Below are 13,156 nucleotides of genomic sequence, written 5' to 3' on the forward strand. Positions count from 1 at the left end.
GTAGTACGTCGTTATGCCAGTGAGGTGGCGCACCATCTTGATGGAAAATGAAGTTCTCTGGCTCATTTTCTTCCAACTGAGGGAAGAGCCATTGCTCTAGAAGAGCCATTGCTCTAGTGTATCGAGGTAAGAAGCACCAGTTACAGTACGTTCACCATAAAAGAAAGGCCCATAAACCTTTCGCCGGGATACGGCACAAAAAACATTCACTTTAGTGGAATCTCGTTGCATTTGTACCAACTCGTGAGGATTTTCTGAGCCCCAGATGCGCACATTATGAGTGTTTACATGTCCACTAAGGTGAAAGACCGATTCATCACTGAAAACAACACGATTCATAAACTCATAATCATGTAACAACATGTCGTTTGCGAAGTTGGCACGTAATCTATGGTCTGCCGGCTTTAGAGCCTGTAATAACTGTTAACGGTAAGGACGTAGCTGTAAGCGTTTTCTTACAACTTTCCAAACGGTCGACGCAGAAAGTTGTAATTCACGACTAGCCTTCCGGACTGATTTCTTTGGGCTACGAGTGAATGACTCTCTCACTCGCTCAACAGTCTCTTCACTTAATCTTGGTCGTCCCTTGCTCTTCCCTTTACAAAGGCAACCGGTGTCTTCAAACTTATGATACCATCTGCGAATGTTATTATCACTTGGAGGATCACAACTGAACTTAATGCGGAACACACGTTGCACATTAACTACAGATTCTGTCTTTGCAAACTGCAAAACACAAAAAGCTTTCTGTTCACTAGTCGCCATCTTTGCTACTACCGCTGTCTAGCGGATTGCGGTGAAACCATTGCACGTACATGCGCACTAGTGCCAACAAACAAAACTGTTTGAGTTGCTCTTTCATTTGACATATAATGTATAACTGTAAGTTTAACGTATTCAATATTATAAGGCGTTAAAACTCCGATATTCATTTGTAAACACCCTGTAGTAACTACATAACCTGTAGAGAAAGAAAGGAACATGACAAGAAACACATAACGGGTCTGTGTGTGCGCGCGCGCGTATGTAAAGAAAGCTGAGCCAAGGATAAACAAGAAAAAACAAAAGGACAATCTCTACGTCTACAAATAAATGGGCTCTCTCCTCATCAATCACTATCAATGATATGAGTAAAGAAGTAGAATCAGAGATAAGGCTTTTTGCAGATGTTATTCTGTACAGAGTGCTAAATAAGTTACAAGATTGTGAGCAACTGCAAAATGACCTCGATAATGTTGTGAGATGAACAGTAGGCAATGGTATGATGATAAATAGGGTTTAAAAGTCATGTTGTGAGTTTCACAAATAGGAAAAGTTCTCTCACTTTTAATTACTGCATTGATGGGGTGAAAGTTACTTTTGGCGATCATTGTAAGTACCTAGGTGTTAATGTAAGGAAAGATCTACATTGGGCTAATCACATAAATGGGATTGCAAATAAAGGGTACAGATCTCTGCACATGGTTATGAGGGTGTTTAGGGGTTGTAGTAAGGATGTAAAGTCTCTGGTAAGACCCCAACTAGAGTATGGTTCCAGTGTATGGGACCCTCACCAGGATTACTTGATTCAAGACCTGGAAAAAAATCCCAAGAAAAGCAGCTCAATTTGTTCAGGGTGATTTCCGACGAAAGAGTAGCGTTACAAAAATGTTGCAAAGTTTGGGCTGGGAAGACTTGGGAGAAAGGAGACGAGCTGCTCGACTAAGTGGTGTGTAATAAATTTCACTGTTGGTCCGTATTGAATTTCTGTATAATCATAAAATAATCAAATTTATTTAAAACTGTTCCACCTATTCAATACACACAGTTCTTTTTGAACACTTATGACTTATACATTATAAGTCATTAATGGGACATGTTTCGCCCTGTGTAGCGGGCATCATCATCCTATATCTCTTCCTCAAAATCACAATCTTTGGGATCCCAATTACTTTTTCTTAACAGACTACCTTACTAATTAAACTTGAAAGATATAAGTTAAAAATACATTTCTGTTTGTCAATAATCTTAATTAATTGGTGGAATGTTTGCAAAGTTATATAAAAATTCCTAAAATAGTTGTTAAAATGTTCAGCGGTAACACTTGTTTTGTGACACATTAGAATGTCTTCATAAAGTTGGCCCTATTATATCTTCTAGGTCATTGTCTCCTATAGAATAATAATTACATTTACACATTTTTTGTACACAGGAAAACACCACATAAATTAAATTTATACTCATCCAATGGATTAAGAATCGGGTTTAAAATGTCTAAATGCTAATTTAACATCTTGGTGTCGGACAACATAATTACACGTAAAACACGTACATAGCTTCGAAGGAATAAAATAGTTTATGCTAGTTTGTGTTAATATGTTTGGATGTTATATTATACTACACGTTATTATTATTATTATTATTATTATTATTATTATTATTATTAGAACTAATGTTTCCATTCTGGATGAACTCTGCACCAAGAAACGCCTATCTTCCCGTGTGAGTGAGCGTTACCTTCAGTTCCTTGGCCACATTTTAAGACGAGATGGAGAGAACTTGGAAAAGGTAATTTTACAAGGCAAAATTGAAGGCAGTAGACCACGAGGAAGAACAGCAAGCAGATGGATAGATCAGGCGAAGAAGATCACTGGGCTACCATTTCAGGTCATATTAATGAAATGTGAAAACCGGTCGGGATGGAGACATCTTGTCAAGGTTGCAACACGGAAATGATGGAGTTATGAGGTCACGATGCTCAGTAATGAGCACAACGACTAATGATGATGATTATTATTATTAATGTTGGTGCCGGTGTTGTTGAAGAAGCTTCAGTAAGTCTTGATGAGTAAACATGCAGGGTGTGTCAAATCTTGCCACAGTTCTTGTCGTTAGCGTAATGGGAGACATTCGGAATTCTAACTTGTTGGAGGAAGAATTACTTCCAGATCAGAAAGTAAAGATGTTTACATGTTTGTAACGAAATTTAAAAAATTATTTTAGACGTGAAGTATGATAGTATCACACTCTGATAGGCACAAAGACACGACACCACATTCTGTCATGCACAAAGTCACAACACTATCAACTAATATACGAAGATCAAAAATAACTTGAAGTCGCAGACGAATAGATTTGTAGTAGAAAGCCGCCAGCTCTTGCTGATCAGCGCGGCACATTCAAGGTCATGCGCTGCGGTCGAACACCAAAGTAGAGTGGAGAATGTTTTGAAGGTCCAGAATTTGTCACAGTTGCGGGAAGTTAAGTACGTATATAAAAATATACGACGCAAATCAGTATAATTGAATGAGTACTTGTACTCCTGCTAAGTTCTTGGAAAACAGTTGACTTGAAAAAACAATTGTATGATAGTAGTCGCAACTAAAAACTCTAATATGGACCTTTTTGCTTACCTCCTTGTGTCTTGCGTGGCAAGTTTGTATCGCTTGCAATGCCTGCTCGACTGGACACTGCTGAGCTCGCACTTTGTGTATAATAGTGTGATGTCATCGGTGGGGGGAGCATAGGGAAAGGAGGGGTGGGCGGAGTGTTATGTACTTGGTTTGTCGGTGGAGGTGTGTTTATAGGGGGTAATTGGGACGAGGCCGTGTTGATTGAAACTATAGAAGTTGTTGAGGGAGGAAATTTGTAAATATTATTAAACATGTGTCCCTTTATTTTTAATACTTGTAGTAATTTGGGTATTATTTCGTAAATGGAGTTCTTCTCATCTAACATGTCATTTAAGTTACAGTTTTTATTCAAGTATTGGTCCAAAAAAAAATGTATGTATTCTCGTATTCATTCATTAGATTTCCTTTGTTTAACTTTTTTTACAAATGTTAGGTCTTGGTCTATACTTGTACAATGATGGCCTGTATGTATGATGTATCGAATAGGTGGACCAATTTTAAATAAATCTGATTATTTTAAGATTAAGTGGTATGTTACGAGCTGTCAGTAGAGAGATAGCGTGGAATGACATCAGTAGACGAATAAGTTTGAGTGGTGTCTTTAAAAGTAGGAAACATTGATAAAGTTGGAATTCAAGAGGACAAATTGGGGCAAATATTCGTTTATAGGAAGGGGCATTAGGGATCGGAACAACTTACCAAAGGGATGTTCAATAAATTTCCAATTTCTTTGCAATCATTTAAAAAAAAAAAATGGGCCAAAAATCTACCAACTGGGCGACTGTCCTAAATGCAGACCAGTAGTGACTTCTCCTACATTCATCTCCTCTCAGCCTTTGACGAGCTTGCTTCTGCTTCCCTGCTCTATCACAATCGACGCTCATTGAGGGGCCATCTTGAAAGACCTTCAGTCTTGATGTGCGAAGTGTAGGATATGAATCCAGATAAAGAGGAAGGAGAGAAGAGCCAAATAGATAAATATGAATACAGGTGGTAAAAAATATTACCACAGGACAATCACAAAAGGAGAAATAGATCCCAATGGGCCAATAAAAGTTCTAAAAGACTGAAGATCTGTGAAGACACTGATGCCTGCATTCCTGATAAAGCTAGAAGTCAGAAACAAGCTTGCTGAGTGCTGAGAAGAAATGGATGTAGAAGGCAGCAAATCACAAAGTATGTTCATTTTCTGGGACAAATGATGGCTTAGCTCCAATGTCACTTGTGGAACTGTACGGCCCATAAAAGCCCCTTATTTATCCAATATGAATGAGGTAAATGTCTCACGGCTTTGCACATTCTTTCTACTTCAGAATGTGCCATATCATAAACTACTGAAACGCAGGTATAACAAAATAAAGATAAGCTTTGTGATTCTTTAATCTTTTACATCGATGTTTGCATGAGAACCTACAAACAGCTACGACTCACATAAATTAAATACTAATTCTGGAGCGTGCAAAGGGCTAGAAAATCAGCATGCTGATGGGTTGAAGCAGCAGTGGTTCACTACAGTCTAACCGGTTTCAACAGTGTCCCTCAAACAAGACATTATGTAAAACTCAAGCAAAATGCACATAGTGTGCTGACAGGAATGAGAGTCTCTATTCCCCCACCCAAGAGACCAGCAAGGAGCTGCCTAGGGGGAAGACACAACTTCTTTGTCCCATCCTCTGTCCTGCAAGTCGTAGCCGTTAGTGGAGTTCTGTACTTCTGCTAACAAAACATGTGATTTACTTGAAGTGCTCAGTAATTGTGATTGTAAAATGCAAGTTTTTTTTGCAAGTGGTTTAAGGTCATATTAAGATATCAAAGGTTTTTGATGTCACAAAGATGAGAAAGGGCTAATATTGGGAAGGCAGCAGCTGTGGCCTTAATTAAGGTACATCCCTGGCATTAGCCTGGTGTGAAAATGGGAAACCACACAAAACCATCTGCAGGGCTGCTGGTGGTGGGATTCGAACCCACCATCTCCCAAATGCAAGCTCATACTAAATGACCCTAATCGCACAGTAAACAGTAATATTCTTCTTCTTTCTGATACGTTTCTGCTTGTGCAGGTCGTTCGCAGAGCCTTTTCCAATCTTCCCTTTTTTCTCCCCACAGTCGACCGTTCATCACTGTCCCCTATTGTAGTCCTCTCCGATTTACGTCACCCTCCACCTGATCCCTCCATCTTGTTTGTGATCTTCCAATTGGTTTTCTTTCAGATTCTGTCCATTCCAGAGCTCTTCTTGGTAATCTTTCTTGTCCCATTCAGCCTATTTCTCTCCATAGTTTCTTCTAGGGGTTGATCTGTAGTGTGTTTCGTTTTGTTTCATTTCTTACCTTTCCCTTCTCGTTTTACCCAAGATCCCTCGCAGAAAGCGCACCACTGTCCATAGGACAACATTGGCAAATAATAAGATTTATATCATAATTTCTGCTTTGGTAGGTAATTTCCAATTTCTAATAAATGTCTGATACAGTGATAAAATTTTGAGCAATTTCCTATCCTCGCCGAAACAGTAATAATGTACAGTAATTATCCATCATGCTTAAGAACGTCATTGAGGAATGACTGTTTATTGTCAAAACATTTATCTTTAACAAAAGAAATGTTATGTGTGTACGGAAGCACTGCAAATGATTTCTGGGAAGTTCTATTCCATCAAAATCATTTGTGCTTTCTTTGAAAAGTGACACTCAACTGGATCAACCTTGAACAGGAAAAGGCATTAAAAAAATGCAGGCTTCAACTGATGAAAAGCTTGAGGATATGTGAGCTAAGACTTCAAGATGACTTTGGTAATGTGTTTAGGAGTGGACAATCTCGCCTACCTCAATGCTGAAAAGGCTTTAAGTTTTTCTTCTATAAGGTTTCTGTAGTGTGAAGTTAAATGTTGCAGCTCCTGTCTTTCAAGGGAAGGAAGCAACTGTGGGCTTAAGGTACAGCCCTAGCATTTGCCTGGTCAAAAATGGGAAACCACTGAAAACCATCATCAGGGCTGCCAACAGTGGGGTTCGAACCCTGGGTAAATAAAATTAGGAGCTTGATAAGTGAAATAACAGAAGACAAATTACGATGCACATCACAGAATTTTCTACGAAGATGCCCCAGGTTTGCGTAAATGAAAATGAGAAACATTTACAGCAGCTGCTATGACAATAAGGTACGGAAAGGAAAATCAATGCCAGATTTTCATTTCTTTCCTATATTTTTAAGATAATGTTTTCTAATTCCTTCCTGTTGGGGAAAAAAAAAAAAAAAAAAGAAAAAACCTAGTGCCTGTCTCCAGCAGGAAGGACCAGTAGAGTTCTGGGGGAATAGAGCCTGACCTTCCCATCAGCTCTCTGTGCACACCTCCTGCGAGGTTGCTGTGTAAACTCTTACGAAGGGTCACTGTATAACGTTGCCATTTTTAGCGATCACTTTCAAATGATTCATGCTATTAAAAAAAAAAAAAAGGTATGAAGTAATCAGTATTTCAGGGCACAGAATTAAACAACAAACCAATTAGTGGGTTGAAATGATAATTTTTTAATGAAAGAAAGAAAGGGATACACATGCTACAACACTTACCAGAACATCCTGGTAGTTGATACCGTACACCTGGGGATTTATCCTCATCCTCACGAACAAGTAAGTGTAGCTCAACCATTCGACAGCTTCGTCCACATTGCTGATCGTGCCCAATGCCACCTGAAAAACAGAGAGCAAACACTCATGACTAGCTAATTGTAAATACTCTGGTAAAAAGCCCTTGAAAGAGTCTTCAAGAGAAGCATAATACCTAATAGACATCATTAGATTACTCGTGAAGTCTCACCAAATGACTTATACAAGACACAAAATCATACATAAATTAGGTATTTAAGCTCTTTAGGCTTTCTCAATCATGAATTTCCCAGCGTTTTGCCCTAATGTAGCAATGGGCTCATCAGTTGGATGCTACAACTTTCCAAGACGTTGGCGGCTAGTTCCCTGTTGAGACACCACTACAAGCCTCTTATGTAGGACAATGCAGTGACGGTCCACTAGGTGAAGCATGTGATAGTTTATTGTTTCCTTCTAGGAACCTTATTTTTGATATAGAGAACAAATAAGAACGAAGATAATGCTGAGGCCTAATGTATGCCAACAGTGATTGGGAATGGCTAGGACAATACAGCCAGGCGCCTCAACAAACTAGAGGCGTTAGTAGAGTAGTTCAAAAAAATGTTAAAAAAAGGAAAAGAAGGAATAACGGTCTATTACAGGTGTTCTGTATGATAAGCAGATGCCAGTCAAACTGAAGGGCGGAAGTGTACAAAACCACTACCCTACCTGCCCTCAGACATGACTCCGAATGGTGGACAAGACAAAAGAAGTATGATCATTGAGATAATTGAATGCATGCCACAGAGATAATGACGCAGTGACAGTCGTAAGGCATCACTCTACATGATAAAGTATGCATTGAATATGAGCGACCTATCTTTTTAAAATTGTGCCCATCAGCGACAAGATGGCGTGGTCATGTCAGACAACGTGATCATTTAGTACAGAAAGCCAAAGATTAATCATAATGTTATTGTCTTTACGCCCCACCAACTACTTTTCCAGTTTTCGGAGATGCCAAGGTGCCAGAATTTAGTCCCGCACGTGCCAGTAAATCTACCGACATGAGGCTAACTTATTTGAGCACCTCCAAATACCACCGGACTGAGCCAGGATCGAACCTACCAAGTTGGGAGCCACTGAGCCCAGCAAGACCTGAAGAGAGGAAGAGGGCTGAGGCTCCTTAAGGAAAAGTGAAGTGCTGTTAGGTCCAGTGCAAGAACGTTAGACATATTCTGAGTCAAGACGAGCTCAGGAGTGCCAATTTTACGGGTACACATATGGCCAAGAAATAAGGAGAGAAGAAATACATTAACAATAAGTCATCATCCGGAGAGAGACGAAAAGAGCGCGGAGTGAGGCGATTCTGTAGACCAGAAACTGCTCCGGAGATGGAACGGATGGTAGATGAAGGATAAAAGGTAGAATGTGCGATGAATATGGAGCACATACTGAAAAACAAAAGTGAATATTTGTAAAGAGGATAGTATCAAAGAGAGAGAAATTGTTTATAGCATTACCTCAGCATTCAGGTTGTCGACTAAGCAGGCGATGAAGTTACTCTCAATAGGGTACTGGTTGGTGAGCAGAGACAAATAATGGCTCAACTTGTCGTGCGTCGTGATGATCACACCGTGGCCAGACTTGTCGAACTGCGGTCTCCCCGCACGACCAAAGATTTGGAGCACATCCAGAATGCTCAGGTCGACAAAGGAGCCATGTTTGGCATCGTAGATCTCAGTTCCCTACAAACAAGAGGTACAAATTAGTACAGCATAATACAAAACATAGCACTGCAGGGAACAAAAATAAAATTAACACCCTTCTTAAGACTCACAAATTTTCAACAGAAATGACACACAGACGGGCCAGAGCGAATTCAGGGCTCTAGCAAGAAAATTACAACTGATAAAAGTACTGGGCAGATCACAAAAACCAAACAGCACAACCTTCAAAGAGAAAGTGAAAACGGAATGGCTCAAGTGATCCAATGTGGCCAATAAGGTTTATATACTAGTGTTCCGTTAATCCAAACCCCATTAATTCGAAAGTCCGGTTAATCCAAACTGAAATATTCATTTTTCTATTTTTTTTAAAATTCTCCTTATTGAAATGAAAGAACATATTACAGGATGAAGATTTACTTGCATTTATTAGTCATATTTTACTAGAATAACTTAATGTAAACATGATTACACATCAGAAACCATCAACAACTGGTACTTTATCTTTACAAAAGTCTGTTAGTATCTTTTGCTGTAATGACAAGTTTTAACCTAGTTTTAGTCGTTTTCTCCTCTACGGGTTCTTAACTACCCTACTGTAATTTTATACAGTATTTTATTAGTGTAACTGCTAAAGAATGGACAATTCAAATTACAGTATGTACTGCACTGTATTGTAGGAATCATTTTCCTCAGACGGTTGAGGTGCTGCCCTTCTGACGCCAACTTGGCAGGTTGGATCCTGGCTCAGTCCGGTGGTATTTGAAGGGGCTCAAATAAGTCAGCCTCGTGTAAGTAGAATTACTGGCACGTAAAAGAACTCCTGCGGCAGAAAATCCCGGCACCTAGGCGTCTCCGGAAACCATAAATGTAGTTAATGGGACGTAAAAACAATAACATTATTATTAGAAAATATTTTCTGGTTAATCCGAACAGACTCTGGTCCCAATTAGTTCGGATTAACAAGACTCTACTGCACTAGTATTTCTTAGCTTGCATTAGTTTTGATAGACTGGACTTAAAGGTCATACTTTAACTAGGTTGAAAGAGAAAAGACAATGGCTTTAATAAAATATTAGCTGCATCCAGCTCTACATTATAAAAGTCGTGTATACAATCTCCGATCTATGCAATTTGCCTCATGAATAATAAGGGAGATATTTACAATTAACATCTCTGGAAGAATTTGTTTTATCTGCAAAAAAAGTTACAGAAAGATACAATTTCCAATAAATTTATGCCTCGTACTTTTTTACCGCACAAATTTAGTGCAAACACTATCAATACCTAACATGGCTGACATAGAAACATTGTTCAAACGACATTGTAACGAGTTAAATGGCAATGTTGTGACTTTTTACAAGGTACAAAGCCAAGTGATAATTAACCTATATTGATCAGCAAGATGGAGAGGTCGCTTTTACTCCTTGGATGCGAGACGTTGCACTGGCTATTTTTTACTACAGTAGAATTCCATTAGTCCAGCATCCAACAGTCCGGAACACCCGACAGTCCGGCACCATTCCCAGATTTTTTCTTTTCTTTTCTGACAGTTAAAGCGCACGTCTGTTATTGCCACCTATAGCTTCAACTGAGGAGGAATAAGTTGTACGGCTATCTGTAGATGGAGAAATTCCAATTCTTTTTTCGTGATCTTTCTCAAGCAAGGAGGTTCTTGACACACCTATATCCCCTGCTCCTCCACCTCCTCAGGTGCAAGAGCAAGGAAGAACGCATCATCAATATTACACCAGACACAAGACTGTGAAAGAATGACAGAAGTTACTGTTCCAAAGGAAAGCAGGCTTAATAAGAATTGACAACTAAGAATTAGTTATATTTTCATCTGCATTAATAATAAGAACCACATTGTGATATCTGGTTTTCTTCATTTCGACAATTACCTATAAACTATATAATTTATAATTTGACCTTTTTTCATGAATTATTAAGAAAAGAATATTCATTTAGGACATACTCTCTATGGAATATTGTACAAGTGTTTCCTTGACAACTGCTTTCAATTGTAGTAATAATTTATATATTTTCTCTTGAGTTTTTGTTTGTTTTAATGTTTTCAATCTTATGTTAATTTTAAGGACACTTCCGCTTAAGCATTACTTTGTCAATTTTATATATTTTTCATCTAAACAGTGTTATGTGGCTGAAGATGTTGATAAAATACGAAACATGTACCACTTTTAACCATTAAATTGCCTTAAGCAATCATTGTATCGACTAGGTGGAAAATAATAAATACTTAATTGTGAATCCGAAGAGTGGATTCAAATGGATAACAATGAACCTAACGAGCAGGAGCTAACCGATAAGGACATTATCCAAAGTGTATTAAACCCTCAACCTATACACAATCTTGAAGAGAGTGACTCAGATGATGAAACCGAAGAAAAGGAGAGAATCAGCTGAGTAGAAGCCGTAGAGACGCTAAATAAGTTCATCAATTTTGCTGAGTGTAATACTAATTATAATGCCACTGAACTTATTCATTTACATATCATCAGAAATAACTTTTATGCCAAGTGACAACGATATTGAAAACAAAAAGATACTGAAGATTTATTTAAGTCACACTAAAATATTCTACAGTACATGAATGTAAACTGAATGTGTTGAATGAAAATTTGGTGCTGCCCTAATTTTGAACTAAAGTTATTAAACTAACGATTCTGCTCACCAAGATTTTATTGCAAAATGTCATGTTACAGATGTTTTCACTGTATGCCTTAACCTATATCATAGTAAGAGGTACCACCCGATAATCTAGCATTTTCGGTAATCCAGCAACGGGCCGGTCCCGAACGTGCCGGATAATCGGACTTCTACTGTAGTTCTCTATTATTTGTTATATATTTTTGTTCAGGAATTAATTTTTATTGTTTTGATGGAATTTGTCTGGTTTTTGCTACATACATACATCCATTTTAATTATAGATTGTTACGCCTTTCATATTTCAGTCTGCAAGCTTCTGTGAATTTACTAACAGCTGCCACAATCCTCTATTTGTAACTAGTTCCACGACCTCATTTATTTTTCTATCTCCTATCTTTAAATTGTTACAAACTGAGTGTAACCATCGTCATCTTGGTCTACCTCTACTTCTCTTACCCTCCACAACAGAGTCCATTATTCCCCTAGGTAACCTATCCTCCACCATTTGCCTCACACGACCCCACCACCGAAGCAAGTTTATGCGCACAGCTTCATCCATCGAGTTCAATCCTAAATTAGACTTTCTCTCCTCATTCTGAGTGCCCTCCTGCCATTGTTTCCACCTGTTTGTATTGGCAATCATTCTCACTACTTTCATGCCTATTCTAACTTATGTATAATATATAATGAGTCCACCCAGCTTTCACTCCCGTAAAGCAAAGTGGGTCTGAAAACAGACCAATGTAAAGATAGTTTCGTCCAGGAGCTGACTTCCTTCTTACAGAATACTGTTGATCGTAACTGCGAGCTCGCTTACTCCTTGATTCAATCTCACTTTCTCTATTACCATCCTGGGAGAACACACATCCTAAATACTAGAAATTATTTACCTGTTCCAGCTTTGTGTCCCCAATCTGACATTTAACCCACTGATGCACTTTGACGGATGTATCTGTCCTCACGCAGCATATTGTCAATTCGTTACTATGTTACCGAGACATACCGTAGTCGCTTCTTGTTGCTATTGATAGATCGAAGATTTGTAATTTGTGCTCTTTGCTGCCTTTTATTCCATAGATAACTTGGTAAAACCGAATGAAATATGTAATGTTTTGACGATCATGTAAACAAACATGGTGGTGGTGAATGAAGAAGATATCCTATTCTGGCTCGACCAAAGTGAAAATAAACGTGATCTCGTGGCTTCTGAAAGTGAAGGAAGTGATTTTAGTAAATCGGAAAGTTCCAACGATGATTCTGATGAAGATTCCAGCGCACATACACGAAAACCTACTGGAAATGGACTTGCACCTCCTGCGGCAGCAGTAGCAGGTAGACCTAATTCAAATAGCGAATGTATTTGGACTCATTCCGATAATCAGCCTCCTTATAATGTGCATAATACTGCTCTCTGCACCATAAATTCTTGTCAAAAGACGTCTTGGTGAAAATCCTAGTGAATTAGATATTATGAATGAATTTCTCTACTATGGTTAACAATCACCTGAAAAATAATGGTGTTCCTGTGATCATCCTATTCCTAAAAAAATGGTGAGTGAACAGTTAATTCTCATAGATTTCTTATCTACTGACATCAATTTAGTCTTGGAAAGGCTAATTTTCATACCATACTCATTGCACCTATTTTAAAAGTTCCAAGAGATTAGACTGCAGGCTTTCGGCACAATCTGCCATTAAGACCAAGTTGTCAGCATAGGCCAGACTACTTATTACATTTTCACTTAACTGTATCCCTCCCTGCCACCTAATACCTTTCAGCATATGATCT

The 13,156-nt window shown here is 38.5% G+C and overlaps 1 protein-coding gene across 1 annotated transcript in view; it reads right to left on the reverse strand.

Annotated features, from left to right (window-relative positions):
- obe (obelus) overlaps positions 1 to 13,156 on the reverse strand; it is a 191,283-nt gene that overhangs the window by 72,060 nt on the left and 106,067 nt on the right. Inside the window, exons 17-18 of the mRNA XM_068230014.1 lie at positions 8,493 to 8,717; positions 6,955 to 7,074 (exon numbers count right to left, since the gene is read on the reverse strand). Of these exons, the coding sequence (XP_068086115.1) occupies positions 6,955 to 7,074; positions 8,493 to 8,717 (345 nt within the window). The remainder of the gene's footprint in view (positions 1 to 6,954; positions 7,075 to 8,492; positions 8,718 to 13,156) is intronic.

This window comes from Anabrus simplex, chromosome 13 (assembly GCF_040414725.1).
Source record: "Anabrus simplex isolate iqAnaSimp1 chromosome 13, ASM4041472v1, whole genome shotgun sequence".
NCBI lineage: Eukaryota > Metazoa > Arthropoda > Insecta > Orthoptera > Tettigoniidae > Anabrus > Anabrus simplex.